The 16,652-nt window shown below is 31.7% G+C and overlaps 1 protein-coding gene across 1 annotated transcript in view; it reads right to left on the reverse strand.

Annotated features, from left to right (window-relative positions):
* Positions 1-11,575, reverse strand: part of LOC149898233 (lateral signaling target protein 2 homolog) — a 48,756-nt gene extending 37,181 nt beyond the window's left edge. Inside the window, exon 1 of the mRNA XM_090115319.1 lies at positions 11,335-11,575. Within this exon, the coding sequence (XP_089971445.1) occupies positions 11,335-11,397 (63 nt within the window). The 5' untranslated portion in view covers positions 11,398-11,575. The remainder of the gene's footprint in view (positions 1-11,334) is intronic.
* Positions 11,576-16,652: the final 5,077 nt, after the last annotated feature.

A 16,652-nucleotide genomic window follows, 5' to 3' on the forward strand; every position in this document is an offset into this window, starting at 1 on the left:
TCATTGTTAATACAGGCCAAAAATAACACTACAAATATATCGATGCTATTCGTGGTATTTTAGCCAAATAATAATATAAAGCTATATTTTTAGAAAAATCACGTAAACCGTAAGTATCATTGTTTTTCACATCTTCAACTGTAATCAAAAGGCTTTTTAGGTATTAATATTTATGTTGAAGATAATGCATTTTAAAGATGATATTATTTGTTTACATTCAATGTACAGAGCATTATTCTCATTCTCAATACGATCACGTACCTTAAGCGATTCTTAATTATTATTTAATTTTGACGCACCATTAAATTAACGATTGCATTGTGGGCCATTTGAAATAGTTATGCGTTTATTGGTATTCATAGTATCTACTTTCCCGTAATGTGCAGTTAATTGCAGACATTGCAGTGGTATGCAGTTTTTTTCATTTTTCTAATTTCGATCGAAATAAAGGCAAAAATACGTGGGTTTTACACGAAACAAAACTTACACGTACCTATCAGAAAGATAAGACCAGGAATGATAGTGGTAGCCCATAAAGCATCAATAGGTTTCTTTCAGAACTACCTTCTTTAATCTAGATAGTAGATACCTACAAGTCTTTATAAAAAATGGATTTTTTAACGTAAATTTTTAATTTTTCTTGTTCGTGTCCTAGAGACACTTAAATTGATATGCATCTATTTACAACTGCACAAACAAGCAATTAACCTAACACCATAATAAACCCATTACCTTCTATTTAAATATGTATATTAGCTCCTACATTTACTAGCAGCTACAAAAAAAACCAGAGCGCGCGAATAAAAAACCAGTCTTGACAAAAAAGAAAAAAAAAACAAAATGAAATTGAAAGGTCTGTCGCCAATGACGCGGTCATGCCTCATACAGTGAGAGAAAGCTTCGTAAAATCGTCAATTGAGCCGCTGTAGGATTTAAATTTTATATTATTGAATGACCTGAATAGGAACAGCTGTTCACCTGAAATTCTTTCTATTCAGCACACGTCAAATAATGACTTCGTTAATCGTTTAGTATAATTTTGCATAACGGGTGCTTTATTCGTCCATTTATTTACAACTTAAACATACCTAATAATAATAACATATTTCCTTGGTTTTCTATATCAATCCAAGTAGGTATATATGTATTTCCATGGCATTTCTCATTAGTTAGGCATTATGTATGATGATATGAATATTGAATTTAATGCACCCTATTTTTCTAACATTTTCTATAATTACCGTCATTAGTATCTGAGATAAGATTATATGCCACATCTAATCGTTTTGCATCCTAATAAAATATAATTTACAATAAAAAAATATATCGTATCGCATAATAATCGATCACATAAACTATTTTAAAAGGTTATTCCACTTTAAAATCTAGAATCCTCTTGCAGAACCATAAAAAGACATGTATTTTTAAGAAAATTGTAAATTTGCAGTTTTAGATTAAAAAAAAGGTTTTTATAAGATAGCCTTGGTATCATTGAATACGTAATAAGTGAATGTCTGTTCCCAAGGCTTTGATTACAGTTTTGTATTCACTTTTTACAAGATTTTTAATCTTTTGTCGTTATAAAATACGATTTTACTAAATATTATGTTTAATCCTAGCCTTTGTGCCAACCCATACTATAATCTAGTTCTAGGCTGTATCTCAAATTTCAAAGATATCCGATCAGCTGATTATGCGCGAGAGAACATACATACATATACCTACATTCTTACAAACTTTCGCGTTTATAATAGGTAATAGATAGGTTTTATTACATTAATGAAAATTTAATTTAGCGAATGAGCAGTAAGCCGAGCTATAAATCTCAAAAGATGTCACTATGCACTATTTTAGAAGCAGGAAAATACACGTCAGCTTTACCGGGACTTGTGAATCATCAAAAGTATACTAGCACAGTATTACCATCCTACAGTATGGCGACGAATGTACTTGTGCAGAGAAACGGAGGGGAACTGGCGGGGGGTCGGGCGACGCGGGCCGCTTAATGCAATCACGCTGAGTTTGCATTAACTATCGCGAAAGGATGACGCAGTCGTATTTTTTGTGTAATAATTTTATTATACATAGGTACTTACATATTCTATTATGACGCGCAAAAACTGTTCCGTTTACGGATGTAAATCTACATTGAAATCCCAGAAGGAAACAATATTTCAGAAAGATTGTATTAATTGTATCTGTTGAATTAAAATCAAAGCTATGTATATGTTGTCCTCATTATTTTCTAATCAGATTGTACACCCCAATGCGAATGCATTACTTAGTTAAATGGTATAATATACAATTAAGAACATCCAAAAATAAAGTGTCCACGTAAATAATATTTAGCAGTGCAATATCTGTAATTATATATTTATGAACAAATAATTACATCAGATTTAATAATCGCAATTATTTTGAATGTACATATGAATAAATGATTTCATCATAATATTAATAATCAAAATTGTTTTATTTCCCATTTGTTGCAACCCTAGCGTATTTTCGTGTGGCAGCGTAAGTAGGTACCTACGCTGGCGGCGGCATCGCGCGACATCAAAGGCGATTCCTTACTGTAGGAAATAATATTGTAATACTGTGATACTAGTTTTACGCAAACAGCAAAATAACATTAATACACACACAATATTAATACGCACACAGACATATAATATATATAAAATATTAATTTTCTAACAACATTGTAGAAACAAGCGAGTTATTATAACAACCGATATTAAAAAAAATCGATCAATCTATGAAATCCCTGTGTTGTGAGTTGTGACTTGTGGAGCAAAATACAAATACATACGTATATCGATGATTAAGCACATCTAGCGGTCAAGAAGCAGAATAATGTCCAAGGACCTCTTTCTTAAAAAAAAAGAGGTCCTCAATTTCTTTCTGTTAAAAATAGACTTAATGGAAACGCTATTCAAAGATAAGTCATCTCTCCACAGGGTTTTAACGAGTTAATTGAAACTAAATAACGCCATTCATAATTTGAACCGAAACTTCTAGCTGATACGCTCATTGTTACAATATGATTCATCTTCATATTGTTACTGCGAACACTACCTACATTACATACATACCTACAAAAGGTATAAAAATATGATAAGAAAAAAAAACAAAGATTGTTTAACCTATTCGTCATTTAAACTCGTTAGAAAGATATGCAGAAATACAAGACACATTTTTAAAATGCACTTTATTTAGATTGTGTATTTTCATGAAAGAAGTATTTTGGAAAGCCAAGATGCCGATTATTTGGAACAGTCATTATCTTAAAATAATTGAAACGCACTTTAAAAGAAACAAGAGTTAAATATATCTACTAATAGATTCTACCGTAACTAACATGGAATGAAGTGGTCTCAGCACAAAATACATCAAATATTAATTTATGTATTTTGTGCATTGTACACTAATATATATATATATATATATATATATATATATATATATATATATCAATCAACAGACATAGACAGGCGATATAAATCAATTATAGGTAATTATCGCGTATACTACCTACTTGCGTTAGTTTGATGAAATAAATCATTATTCATTATCTTAATAAATGTAAAGACAGCTGGCTATACCCAGTACCCACCCATGGATATCGTAGTAGCATAGTAGGTATAAAGAGAAGAAGTAGGCCGTCTCCAGGCGTTTAGGAGCGCACGGTACCTAAAGAACGGCCCATGAGATTGAGAAGGAACCGAGCTACAAACAGCGCGATAATTCATAATATGTACTTGTTCTCTTTATACTATGGTAGTAGGTACTAACTGACTATATAAATGTCGTAGTACAGCCACCCCAATATTAATTCTTTAACAGTTAACCGTTTAAACTGACTCGTTACGATAATTCTCTTAACTATTTACTTTAATCCTATCACACTAATGAATAATGACTAAGCCAATTGCGTGCAAATTGAAATGGACGTAGTAACTAGTTACTGTAATTTCATATCATTTTATGTTTTCCGTTGCGTATATTTATCCATTATTTCTTAATGAGACGAAACTCGTCATTGTATAAAAGGCAAGGATACCTTTTATGGAATAATTTACAATACAAATGGAATTCGTGGTTGAAGACGACACGAAAAATAACTTTACAATTGCAGAAGGCTGACTTAAAACTGCTGGCAAGATGGAATAATTGCGTCGTTATTTTTTAAATATGAATATTGTTTCAAGATGCAGCTTGTAAACTTAGACTATAATCAGCATCTGTAACAAATTTTGTCGAGAAATGTTGTGATCCCGACGTTTTCGCCTTATTATCTCATTTATCCTCACGAAATTTCACTAGTAGCAAAAAGATAGATAAATTCAATTCATCTCTAAATTCAAATATTAAATATATATCCAGGACATCCAGTCCTTTTAAATTATAACTGACATATGCAACCAAAAATGCACTACAGCCCAATTTCTAAATCACGATGTAGCTACCTAAATACCAAAGAAATATCTTAGACTTTTAGAATATTATCACCCTCGTAAACCAATACCTACTCCTATAATATTCGCATACATAAACCATTGTCTCTGCGATGCACAATGACAATCAACGAAACCCCTTTGAACTGCACCAAGTAATCGTCACTTTATTGCCGTCAATTGAAATCACGTTCGACTCCCGAGCGCCGACCTCGACATTGTAACGAATCGTCTTATTTAAATGTTCCGGACGTTTCTCGAAATGCACTTACTAGAATCGTGTGTCCATTTTCTTATTTAGGTAGGTATATAATTTATTCAAAATATTGAAAAATGTTCTTGTACATTTCTTAAGAAGGACATCATAAGATGCAATAACAGCTGCAACAGACAGCGTTACAATAATTATTATAAATTCGACTCCATAGTAAATACGAATATTTACGATATTAACTTTGTTTAGACTAATTTTATTACTGCAATTACCATACGTTATAATTTAAAACAATTAGTCATCGTAACTATAACTTTAATCGCACATACCTACCTAGAAATAACTTCAGGTATTCAAAAAACAGAAAATTATAAGTTTACGACAAAAGAGGACATTCAACATATTGAGAGATATAACTATGGATACAGAATATAAATAGAATAAAATATAATAATAGATGGGTCGTTATCGATCTAAAGTATCGACTTTAATCAATAAAATGTGACTCTGGCATTGACCAATAACCGTTGTAATCTAGCCTAGAATGCATAAAATTCGCTTGGATGTCTATTAAATACTTTAAAAAGTTTAATTATTAGTCCCATAGAAACTAAAAGGTTCCAGTAGGTATTCTATAATAAGACAGAATTAACTGGACATCTTTAGAGACGTTGATTTTCTAAGTACCCACTTAATAAAGTAATTAAGGCAGTGATTATTATTTAACATAATATGCAATATACATATAGATTTAACGGATGTAAATGTAATAACGTAGTTAGTTGCAAGGAAAACGGCTTATAACCAATGACATTATAAATAGAGACATTTTATTAAAATTATAATTTTATGATAACGAGTATTGAGTACCTACCTATAAAATTGATAAATGTTCAAAAAATCCATACATAATCCATCGAAATCCATGTTCCAAAAATCTAATTAATACATAACTAGGTAAGCATATTTAAATAAATTTAAAAAATGTTATCTATGTAAACAATCATATTTAAATATTCAAACACGTGTTATGTACACAAACACAAAAAACAGTTGATATAAAGAACTACAATAAATCTTATCAAGGCATGATAAACGTTTAAAAACGTCTGATAAAAGTAAAACATAATGCCAACAACAATGTAGTCGTAAGTCCTTAATTGTCACTCGTTGTGCAAATCGTAAGTAAGTAGGATTTATAGGGTGCTTCGCCTTAAATTGGAATTGCATTTCGCAAAGACGACCATCCTTCAAGACTTCAAGGTGTTCAACTTCGCCTTAAATATATGCTGAAAATAATGAGTAAAGCCAGTGAATGTATATGTTACGGCTAAAGGTAGGTGAGAACATAAACTTAAGATTAGCCGGCTAAACTTAGGTTTATTTTCGACGAGGTGTTAATGTTAGTTTGTTCTATCTTTAGCCGGCTAAACTTAAGTGTAACCGCAGGCCCGTGGCTAAAAATGTCGGGGTGGGTAGATTTGGTTACTATAATACATGTAAGGAACAGGGCGAGTGTTTTCTGGCACTTCGCCGGCTGCTGCCGCAGCACGCTCGCTGCGCTCGCTCGGCTCGTGCGGGTCTTAAGAGTTCTAACCTAACCTAACCTAGCCACCAGCTTTCTGCCCTGAGTCGGGGTGGGTAGATTTGGTTACTAAAATACATGTAAGGAACAGGGCGAGTGTTTTCTGGCACTGTGCGGGCCCCTCAAGCCCTCCACCGGCCCGGCGCTAACCAAATCTACCCACCCCGACATTTTTAGCCACGGGCCTGCGGTTACACTTAAGTTTAGCCGGCTAAAGATAGAATAAACTAACATTAACACCTCGTCGAAAATAAACCTAAGTTTAGCCGGCTAATCTTAAGTTTATGTTCTCACCTACCTTTAGCCGTGACATATACATATGTTTTACATATGTATGGACAGACTAAAGATGAATCGTGAGAAAAAAAATCGCTCGTAAAACATTCTGATTGACCGTATCTTTTAACTGCTGGATCGATCTTGTTTTAACTACCTACCTATATTTCATGACGGAATAAACTTCGTAGAAATAGGTTATGGAGTTAAATGAAATGACATTTTCTTATGAACAATTTTACCAGTGAAAGTTAAGAGGAGATAGACACGACTTGATAAAATTCTGGCAACCATAACAAACAAGCGAATGTCACGCAAAGTAATGGTCTAAAAGCTGTTTAACTGTAAAGGTTACATTGTATTGTCAATTTTTTTCATTATTTTCTTATCTAAAAATCACAATATCCTACAGTATACAATAAACAGCGAATATTAAACAATTACGATACAACCTAAAGCCCGTAAAATCTGGTTAAATAAACGTCTAATAAAACGCAGTGCTAAAGAACGTCTCAATTGTGGAAACATTAACCTCGTGTCCTACAAAACACGAAGGTCTCTATCTATCTGTCTACAGATAGCTTGTTGCTTACGGCATGATTGCAATAACTAATTAATAAACAATAACAATAATTACGTATTTGAGATTAGCTTTTTCATAATAATTAATATTGATTGACGTTATTAATGATGACAGAAGTTAATTTATTGAGCGAGGGTTTTCCAACAGAATCTATTTCTTTTTATCTTCTTCTTATATATAAAAATGAATCTCAAAATGTGTTGGTAAGCGCATAACTCGAGAACGGCTGAACCGATTTCGATAATTCTTTTTTTATTATATTCCTTGAAGTACGAGGATGGTTTTTATGTAGAGAAAACGTAAATATTATGTACCACGGGCGAAGCCGGGGCGGACCGCTAGTAATGAATAATTTTGATAATAGAATATTAGTTATTAAGTTTTATTTAATAACGTAACGGTATTGCGCGACATGAACAATTGAAAACTCAAAACAGTATTCTTCTGACTGTACCTATTCCAGGTAATAAATACTAAATATTTATTTATTTACTGGTAGATAATTATAATATAATTTACTAAACGAATCTTGTCTTGCAATAACATCAAGTGATGCATCTAGATCCACTAGGTACAATAATTATTATGTATTAATAGCAAAAATCTTACAATAATCCATAATAAACCTATTGAACTCAATAGAACATCAACAAAGGAGGAAAAATACAGGATTTGCATGCTAGAGTGAATAACAGTAATGTAAACTTATTCGTCGATTTTGTTCAGTGTGTCGCAAACCAACCTCGAATTTACATCGAAGCAAAACAGAGTCGAAGCTATACTAATGAATATTTATATTTTACTCTCATTCACTGAGGACGATTATAGAGAATACCTTATTAACGATCGTTCAATGCTTATGAATACCTTTATGTCGATTGCTTTGTAATTTATGACACTAATATGTTAACGTCTTATTAATAATTGTACATACATATTTGTACCTTCCACTATGTTGCTATGGGCCTTTTAAGAGACATTTTTATATTTTCTCATATCTTAACTACCCCATTACCTAATAATGAAAAGGTATTGAGACAAAAAATAAATATTATGCAAAAAATGCTCAACCATTTCCTTGTCCTTATCTAAATTCAAACTGATAACTGTTACTGTGTTTGTTCCTAACATACTTCGAGAAATATAATGAATAATAAAATTACATATTATTCTTTCATATAAGTAAAAATAACATAAACTTATTGCCGATAGGAAGGTGATTCAAAAAAATAGATCGCTCCCAACTTTTGCGTGTTCCCAACCTATGAAAGGCTCTTCGCAATTCTCATGTAACCATAATCTATATTTAATAATATAGTCACGAATTATTAATTCAAATACATTCTATATAACTTTCCATAGAAAATTCCCAACAAAAAGTGCCAATGATTAAAAAGACTACCGAAATGATTACGCAATACAACTTTTGCTTTAATCCTACAAAAGTGGACATAATACACAAGACCAGGGTCACCCAAACAACAGGTTAATTCGCACAGATTTAGCAAACTGGCCGAGTTTCACCGTGTATTGGGAAAGCGGCGAAAAAAGTGAAAGTAACGATCTATACGAATAGGACGTTTATCGGCGGCAAATGGACGTCGGATTGAAGGCGATCTAACTTAAGAATATATACTAGAAATAATCTATCAAACATCATCATAATCAAACAATTTTTCCACATTAAAAAACAGGTCTACTATGAAGATTTCGGGAATAATTCATTAGGCTGGCCGAAGTCAGTTTGATCCTTTAGCTGTTAGGTAATTATAGTATTCTAATAAATAACATAAATAATATAACATAGCAGCACCAGGTTTTATGTGTGTGCAATGAGCAGTCTTTAAAATATTGACTGGCAAAGGTAATATGATATATTACCAAATTAAAGAAATAAAAAAATGCACTCACTAACACTTTACATATGTACATAAAGTGTTAGTAAGTCTGTGTACACACAGAGATAATCCCACTGTTAGTGTATTATGCTCAAATAACTGATTTTACTACAGAATTATAGGGCATGTTTATGCTATCAATAACATCTACACTTCAAACTTATTTAAATTTTAAACTTAAATACATACCATTTATAAACAAATAGTATTCTTTCCTTCTGTCCGTCAACATTCCGTCCTTGCCCCACTAACTGGGGTCAACACAACATGTTGCAACAAACAATTGTTTCGTTCCAACCTATTATTTAATACCTACTCAAATAAATCATAACAAATGTACTACAATCTACAGTTTATAACTTTATAGTGTAAAGCTGAAGGGTTTGTATGTTTGAACGCGATAAGCTCAGAAACTACTAATTCGAATTAAAAACATCTTGTCCGTGTGTATTGTAAATTTATCAAGGAAAGCTACAGGCTATAATATAACATTACGCTTCAACTAATAAGAGCATCACTAAAAAAGTTGCAACACATGAAAAACACGTATTTTTTTTGTAGTAGGAACATACAGGTCAACTTGTACTATTTCAATAAACATTCATTCAATAATTGTAAATATCTTGTTAAATTAAAATAAATTATCAATACACTGATATAAAGTTATTGAGGTTATTTTTGACTGTGATAAGTAAACTAAGTTATTGTTCAGATAATATTATCAATATGCGACAAATAAATTGAAATGTCACATGTTATAATAATACTAGCTTTCCATCCACATTTTCAAAGAAAAACCCGCATAGTTCCCGGTCCCGTGGGATTTCCGGGATAAAACCTATCATATGTGTTAATCCAAGTTACCCTCTATATGTGTGCTAAAATTCATTGTAATCAGTTCAGTAGTATTTGCGTGTAAGAGTAACAAATATATATTTACATACACATACATCCATCCTCACAAACTTTCGTATTTATAATATTTGTAGGATATAGGATAGGATAACTGATTAAACAGCATCTAACAAGATTTAATAAGTCATTATGCCTTGAAACTTGGTCAAAGGCGATATCATTTAATTAACTAATGACATTAGCTTTATGATGATTCTAATTAGCCTAGTAACTAGTTAATGATGCATACACTTTAAATACCTCAACTGTACAAATAAACAGTTATTATGAGTTGAGTTTAATAAAATTGGAATTTGTTACACGAATCATTTAACAGTGTTACTTTTATAATCTACTAGTTGTGCTTCGCGGTTTCACCCGCATTTCTTCGCTACTTAGCGTGATGATATATATTGCCTACAGATAAATGGGCTATCTAACACTGAAAGAATTTTTCAAATCGCACCAGTAGTTCCTGAGATTAGCACGTTCAAACAAACAAACTCTTCAGCTTTATTATATAAGTATAGATATACATATTATAATAAAAGTCCTCCCAACGCTTCTATCTTTATGTCTGTTTGCCATAGACTCAAAAATTACTACATCAATTTTTATTATATTTTACCATTGGACAGTGTGGTCATGAGCATAGGTTCTAGTATATAATACGGAGAAGCTGCAGGTGGAATGCTGGTTTTAAAATACAGCATGGTAAGCAGCAAGCAATCTCTGCATATTATATATTATTTGCACAAAGGATATTTTGGACGTACTTCCTTAAAACTTATCAGATAACTCGGCAGATAATGAAAGATATAATATAAGATATAGAAGTGAAAATAAACATTTTATTTATTAAGTTTACTTTCGATAATTATTCACCCACACTCTACATTAATCAACATTGTAATCAATTTAATTTTATAGGTAATAATTAATATCCAAACAATATAAGCATAATAAAAGGTCAAATGTCAGAAATGGAATAATAATATAATATTGATATTATTTAACAAGCATGTTGCATGATAATGTTGTCCTTTCCAACAAAGGAGATCAAAAACAGTTCGTAAATTGAATTCATAACTTTTGATAACCGTATTCAAACACTACTAACACGAAGTTATATCGTGACGTAATTCGAAACAATACTTATCGTAAAGTAAAACAGCTATTGTAGCGAATAGAAAAGGAAATAGGTGTAGCCTCGATGTGCAATCAGTACCTAGGTAGAACTGGTGGAAGGAAATTTAGAAACATTTGATGCGTCAGTAATAACAAAGAATAACACGTAATACAATAGTATAATAACCTTGCGTTGCACACCCTGACATAAACTTTACACAACTTATATATCAATAGCGAGGGTGAAACGCAATAAATATGGACAAAATAGAAATTGCAACAAAGTTGTTTTGACGTACCTTTGGTTTGTAGAACCATTTTCTGAGAGACTCCATCGGACCAGTTTTATATAGCAGCCTCATAAGAACAGATCACTAAACGATCACACACACATTATAAATTTGTACAGCACCAAAATTCACCACGCAGTTGAAAACACAATATGAATTTTGCTAATATTTACGTCAAAAAACACAAAAGGCGGACATGTTTCACGAAACGCGTTCACATTTGAGAGTGATGAATGAAACAATCGAATGAGTATATTTCCATAACATGTGACGTCATGGTGAACGATTTAGTAAATTGTGTCAACTTCATTATCCGAACATGAACTCATTCACAATCGGATATTTCTATTCATATAAAAAAATAGTATGCGACTTTTAATATTTATTATAATTTTATAAGACTAGAAAATAAAAAATTATGCATCGCAGACTTTGCTAAAGTCGAATTATAACAATGATTCATAATAATGTTCACCATCAAGTTTAGTTCAAGTAAGTTCCAACACAAACACTAGATGGCGCTTAACACTACAAAGCACTTACAAAGCCAAAGTTTACTTGATTTAAAACATGATACAAGCTGAGATAAAAGTATGAACATAATAATTTAATCCTTGAATCGGTAAATTACATAAGGTAAATTACATTGAATCGGTAAATTACACATCCTTGAATCGGTAAATTACATATATATGTATATGGGTATTTTTACCGAGATTTAAGTACTTTTAATTTTTTTTTGTTTTTTTTTACCCACTTCGGAATGAATGCAGCCTACCAGTTACCACCCAAGCTGGCTGATAAGTTGATAACGATAGTTAAAAAAAACAAATTAAACTTTTAACAACCCGCAAAAAATACGGAAACGAAATCGAAAACTCGTATTTTGACACTCGTGATCGTTACGATTTTGTTACAAAAGAAAAAGCGATTCAGGATAACGAGGTAGGTTTCATATTTCGTTTCTCAATAAATTCGCTTATTTGTAAAATACACCAAGGGAAACTATCTACTTACGCGTTTTACACACAATCGAAACTATACTACTTAGTTACAACGCGGTAATAAAAATGCAAATTCCATAGTTAATTGAGTAATTTTTTGATACCTTCTCTTCTCTGTAATTAATAAGTTTGTTAAACAAAAACATCCACACACAATATAATTATTGAGACCTTATTTGTTAGTGATTGAGAAGTAGGTTGTTTTGCCAACTGCGGCTGCTGAGTACCTACATACTGGACCGTGTACCTGTGGACTGTGGTGTACCTACTACAGGAAGGAATTAGGATCCTTATTCTATCAATTGCTTGAATAAACAGGTTTATTGATATTTTGAACATCTATAAAAATGGAATAAGTATCTACCTACTAAAACTTTAACTTATAATAATTATTGTGATTGTGTATATATTATAGTCTACGCCCCATGGTTAATGTGATGCATGATCGTTGCATACATTCTCATGCCCAAGGACCACAGCAAGGACAGCCGCCGTGACCGATATTAAGTCAGAATTCAGAAGTAAGTAGTTAAGTACTTATATTTAAAGTATTTACGATTTACACATACCTACACATATTCATATTCATAAAAAACAATTAGACCTAAGTATACCATTTTGAAATTTTTGATCCGTATTTTTAAGTCCTCAAAATATCACAGAAATAATAATGACTAATGAGCATTGAAACTTTGCGATCAAATCTTTTAATCCTATTCATTATGAAGTGAAGATATTAATTTTTACATGATGAAACTGTTGGAATTAATATAAAACAAACCGCTTGACGGATGAGATATTATTTAAATTTCTATTTCAGCTTTTCTTGAATTACGTATTCATGAACAGTTTATAATTCAGTCTTCTAGGTATCATTTATAGACAAGGTATAGACGTACCAACTGCTAAGAAGCCTAGAAGCACAAAATATAGAACATAATATTTAAGTAACTAGGTATTTAATAGTTAAGTTTGTGTTTGATTTTAAATTAAAGAACTAAGAACTACTAGTTACCTGTGCATGCTGTTTTTATTTTTTGATAGTTTTATACACAGATCACAGTTTTATATGATAGGAACATCAAACCTGCGGTGTCACTCGGTTCTAATCCAAAGTCCAAACTATAGCTAATATTCTATTTTCGAAACAAAATTTCGTCCGTATCAAATCAGCTGTTTTTTCCTGAGAAGTAACAAACACACATACCTACTTACAAACTTTCGCGTTTATAGGTACGTACCTACAATATTAGTAGGTACCTAAGGTTAGTTAGGTATAGCTAAACTTATTCCTTACTAGGTTTCCGTCCGCGGCTCCGCCCGCGCAGTCAAAGTAAAACCCGCATAGTTCCCGTTCCCGTGGGATTTCCGGGATTGCGTCATTTTCCCGGGATAAAAAGTAGTCTGTGTCCTTTCTCGGGTATCAAAATATCTCCATACCAAATTTCATGCAAATTGGTTCAGTAGTTAAGGCGTGATTGAGTAACAGACAGACAGACAGAGTTACTTTCGCATTTATAATATTAGTATGGATTTGGCTAAAATACCTACCACGAATAGCTCAATAGCATCGATATATTTGTTTGTAGTGTTATTTTTGGCCTGTATTAACAATGAATAGAACAAAATGAACAAATTCTACTGTGAACTTATAACCAAATTTCTCAAATTTATTTATTTCGAGAACATAGTGGCTTACAGTCATGCCAAAGCACCACTATGCTATACAATCTCTATCTTATATCTATAGGTATGCGATTTAACTCCATTTGATTTCCCAGTAATTTACAAACGTACTCAATTTAATAGGAAAGAACCTATGCAGTTTTCTTGAGGAAAACACTGCGGATTTTACAATAACCACTTTTATAAGAAATAACCGTTACTGACGTAAAGCTTCACCGTTCACGTAAGAATAATAAATGCATCATGTTTTTAAAACAATATGAAGTAATATAACACGCAATCCTTTTAAACGGCCTAAGTTAGAACTACTACAGATTAAAAAGATTCACTTTGAACTTTGACCATTATGTACTTTATTATTAATCGTTTTTTAAACTGATTAGATAGTTTATTGTATTCTTCATACGGTAAAATTCATCTATGTCAAAGTATTTTAGGCATACACTATTACAATGTATTATTATTATTTTTCAGTGTATGGAAAACTAGCTTTCCGCCCGTATATATATATGAAATATTCATGAAATTATCGATTTCAATACAAATCTGGAGATTTAAAATATCACAGTAGCAAGGATAACGAAACTATAATTTTACTACAGCACGATTTCTGAGAACGCAATTATGAATTACAGCCGATAATAAACCATTGAATTTGAATTAATAATACAGATAATTAATAACTTACATCTTTCAATAGAACCGGTATTTATAGAGCCACTGGAAGGTTCAAATAATTATTGACTTGGAGACGAAATCTGATGTTTAGTAGTAATTAGCATTGTTATTGAATGTTTTGATCAAATATGAATAACGCCAACGTTTTTTGTCTTATCTTTATATCCAAAATATTAACGATCTATCTACTTAATCACATATTCAATTATTACTACATATATATTAATATAATAGATAGGTATATAATATAATATAATAGATAGGTAGATATAATAATTATAATTTATAATAGATAGGTACGCATGAAAATTAAAAGGGTAGTTAGGTACTTAAAAAAAAAACCCTTTTCAAATGATTAGTAGAAATTCAAAATGCGCTATTTTTCTGATCTCAATATTTAATTTTATTTTGTTGGTCAATAGAACACCGTGTCGCCTGCTTGTAAGATGACCTAAGATGGAGCGATGGAGAAGCCTAGAGAAGATACCTCTTTTGAAAGTCTTTTGAAGTCTTGAAGACCCCACATTGTACTCATTGTACAGATTCGAAGCATGTTCCAGTTCTTAACGGTAAAAGTAAATATTTATAACTTTTTTGTATTTTTTCGTAATAAAATATAGTTATCATATCCAGTATTTAAACCTATCTAGAAGCTATCTAATTATAATATTATAATGGTTATTAATAATGTGATTAAAATTACAGGGTAAGAACAATTTTCATCTTGATTGTATAGATTGTATATTTCCATACATCGTCTACGAATATAGTACCTACCACAGACTAATGATAAATATACCACGTAGTACCTACGAATATATTTATAATATTATGCGTAGTTATTTCAGGAATAACATAATATAATATATTTATAGTACGGAACGCGTGTGTTGCAAGATTCTAAAAATCGTAAAATAATGTTTCGTTTTAACTTTTTTTAAATACATTCTGATAAGCATTTTATAGGCTTGTTAAAAAAAGAAATTAAGAATACACAACGCTTTATATTATACTAGATTTCCGCCCGCGGCTTCGCCCGCGTTTTCAAAGAAAAACCCGCATAGTTCCCGTTCCCGTGGGATTTCCGGGATAAAACCTATCCTATGTGTTAATCCAAGTTACCCTCTATATGTGTGCTAAATTTCATTGTAATCGGTTCAGTAGTTTTTACGTGAAAGAGTAACAAACATCCATACATCCATACATCCATACAAACTTTCGCCTTTATAATAGTATATTAAGATTTATTTATTTATATTCAGTTGGTATATATGTACTACTAGATTTCCGCCCGCTGCTTCGCCCGCGTTTTCAAAGGAAAACCCGCATAGTTCCCGTTCCCGTGGGATTTCCGGGATAAAACCTATCCTATGTGTTAATCCAAGTTACCCTCTATATGTGTGCTAAATTTCATTGTAATCGGTTCAGTAGTTTTTACGTGAAAGAGTAACAAACATCCATACATCCATACATCCATACATCCATACATCCATACATCCATACATCCTTACAAACTTTCGCCTTTATAATAGTATTAAGATTAAGATTAAGATAAACGTTCGTTTATTTCCATGCTCTATAATCTATTTTCATACAAAGGTAATAATTGCCATCGCAATAAGAGCCCTTAATCATTCGGCAGTTTTTAGTTTCACGAAATAAGGTAAGTACACGGGAAAGGGTGACTGTCTGGCCCACAGATCACAGAAACTAAAGGGTCTGGCCTAAAATAAGCTGTTATTTTATTGAAGCCATACTCCAAAATGGCTAGACCGATTGTTATGAAATTTTGTGCTAGTTCTGAGAATAGATACACAGTTTATGAAGGGTATAAAAAATATGTGAAATGGTAGAATACTTGCCTGGTCGGGAATCAGGAAGTTTATCTGTACTTTTACTTTTTAATATTATAAAGCTGAAGAGTTTGTTTGTTTATTTGAACGCGCTAATATAAGGAAC

Source organism: Colias eurytheme, chromosome 23, assembly GCF_061535395.1.
Source record: "Colias eurytheme isolate Ceu_HAF_F1 chromosome 23, ilColEury1 Martin Lab GWU primary, whole genome shotgun sequence".
NCBI classification, from domain to species: domain Eukaryota; kingdom Metazoa; phylum Arthropoda; class Insecta; order Lepidoptera; family Pieridae; genus Colias; species Colias eurytheme.